This window comes from Marmota marmota, unplaced genomic scaffold, assembly GCF_001458135.2.
Source record: "Marmota marmota marmota unplaced genomic scaffold, marMar, whole genome shotgun sequence".
Classification (NCBI taxonomy): Eukaryota; Metazoa; Chordata; class Mammalia; order Rodentia; family Sciuridae; genus Marmota; species Marmota marmota.
The window spans coordinates 19,783,757-19,785,030 of record NW_025999982.1 but is presented as its reverse complement, the minus strand read 5'-3'; the positions used below and the strand labels follow the sequence as shown (position 1 = coordinate 19,785,030).

The 1,274-nt window shown below is 41.1% G+C and overlaps 1 protein-coding gene across 1 annotated transcript in view; it reads left to right on the top strand.

Annotated features, from left to right (window-relative positions):
* Cilk1 (ciliogenesis associated kinase 1) overlaps positions 1 to 1,274 on the top strand; it is a 53,342-nt gene that overhangs the window by 44,670 nt on the left and 7,398 nt on the right. Inside the window, exons 9-10 of the mRNA XM_048805733.1 lie at positions 284 to 341; positions 768 to 1,079. Coding sequence (XP_048661690.1) covers positions 284 to 341; positions 768 to 1,079 — 370 coding nt within the window. The remainder of the gene's footprint in view (positions 1 to 283; positions 342 to 767; positions 1,080 to 1,274) is intronic.

The window sequence follows — 1,274 nt, the reverse complement described above, 5'->3', positions numbered from 1 at the left end:
AAAAAAAAAAAAAAAAAAAAAAAACAACAATAACAACAAAAAAACCCCATAAGATACCTCCTGGTTGCTATTCGTATTACTGGTATAAATGGATACTGTTAATGCTGAGCTATTAATTGAGCCCAGATCTTTCTTTTCTTGGGCTGGTTTTCAAAAGGAAACAATGAGTGTTAGATTCAGTAGAATGATAACCTGACAAGGGATTGTAGTTATCGTTAGCTTTGTAATACTATCTGAAGAGTCTAAAACTTTCATGCGAAAGAGGTACCTTTCTGTCAACTAGTATTCACTGAGTGTGGGCTCCCAACCAGCAAAATGTGGATGCTGCCAGAGGTGGCAGGGTTGGTATGTTGCTCACTTTACCCTAGCCCATGATTTGGTAGTGGTGCCTATTTGGAAATTTGCTGTGGTAGCTATTTTGTAGTCAAAGATAGTGTCCAGATCTACTGAGAAAGCAAAGCAGGCATTGTTGGCACTATTTTCTATAAAAGAGCAGGATGGCTGACACCTTAGCTATAATCTCTTACATCTCTATGGTAACAGCAGAAATCATAGTAACTCTCAGGGATGAGGCCCAAATGAGAATCCAGCCATCTTCCAAGTGTGTAAGAAGAATTCTAAGATTCCTTTTTTAAAACCTTGTGTTACATAGCTTAGTGCACTCAATGGCTGGCAACCAATGAAATCTGTCAGAGTAGGTGAGAGACAGGAGGTCTGGGAATGTATATTCCACAAGTGTCCTTTCAAATAAGCAGTGAATATTGAAGAATGCTGTGCTTCAGGATCCTGCTTTTCATTACAAAAGAAGTTCACGGTAGGAATTATTCCTGGTTGAACTCCATTAATGCCAGTATTGCTTTTTTCCTCCCCCCATCCTTGTATGCACAGAAAATCCTGGCTGGCCTGGAACACAAAAATGGTGAGATCAAGCCAAAGAGTAGGAGAAGATGGGGTCTCATATCCAGGTCAACAAAGGATTCTGATGACTGGGCTGAGTTGGACGACTTGGATTTCAGTCCATCCTTCACCAGGATTGACCTGAAAAACAAGAAAAGACAGAGTGATGATGCTCTTTGCAGGCAAGTGTGCTGCTTATACCTGTGAACAGAGTGAATCTGGGATTTGTGATTATCTGTACCTGTCAGATGATGTTCATTCTCTCTCTCGCTCTCACTCTCTGATTCTCTGTACCTGTCAGATGATGTTCATTCTCTCTCTCTCTCTCTCTCTCTCTCTCTCTCTCTCTCTCACTCACACACACACACACACACACA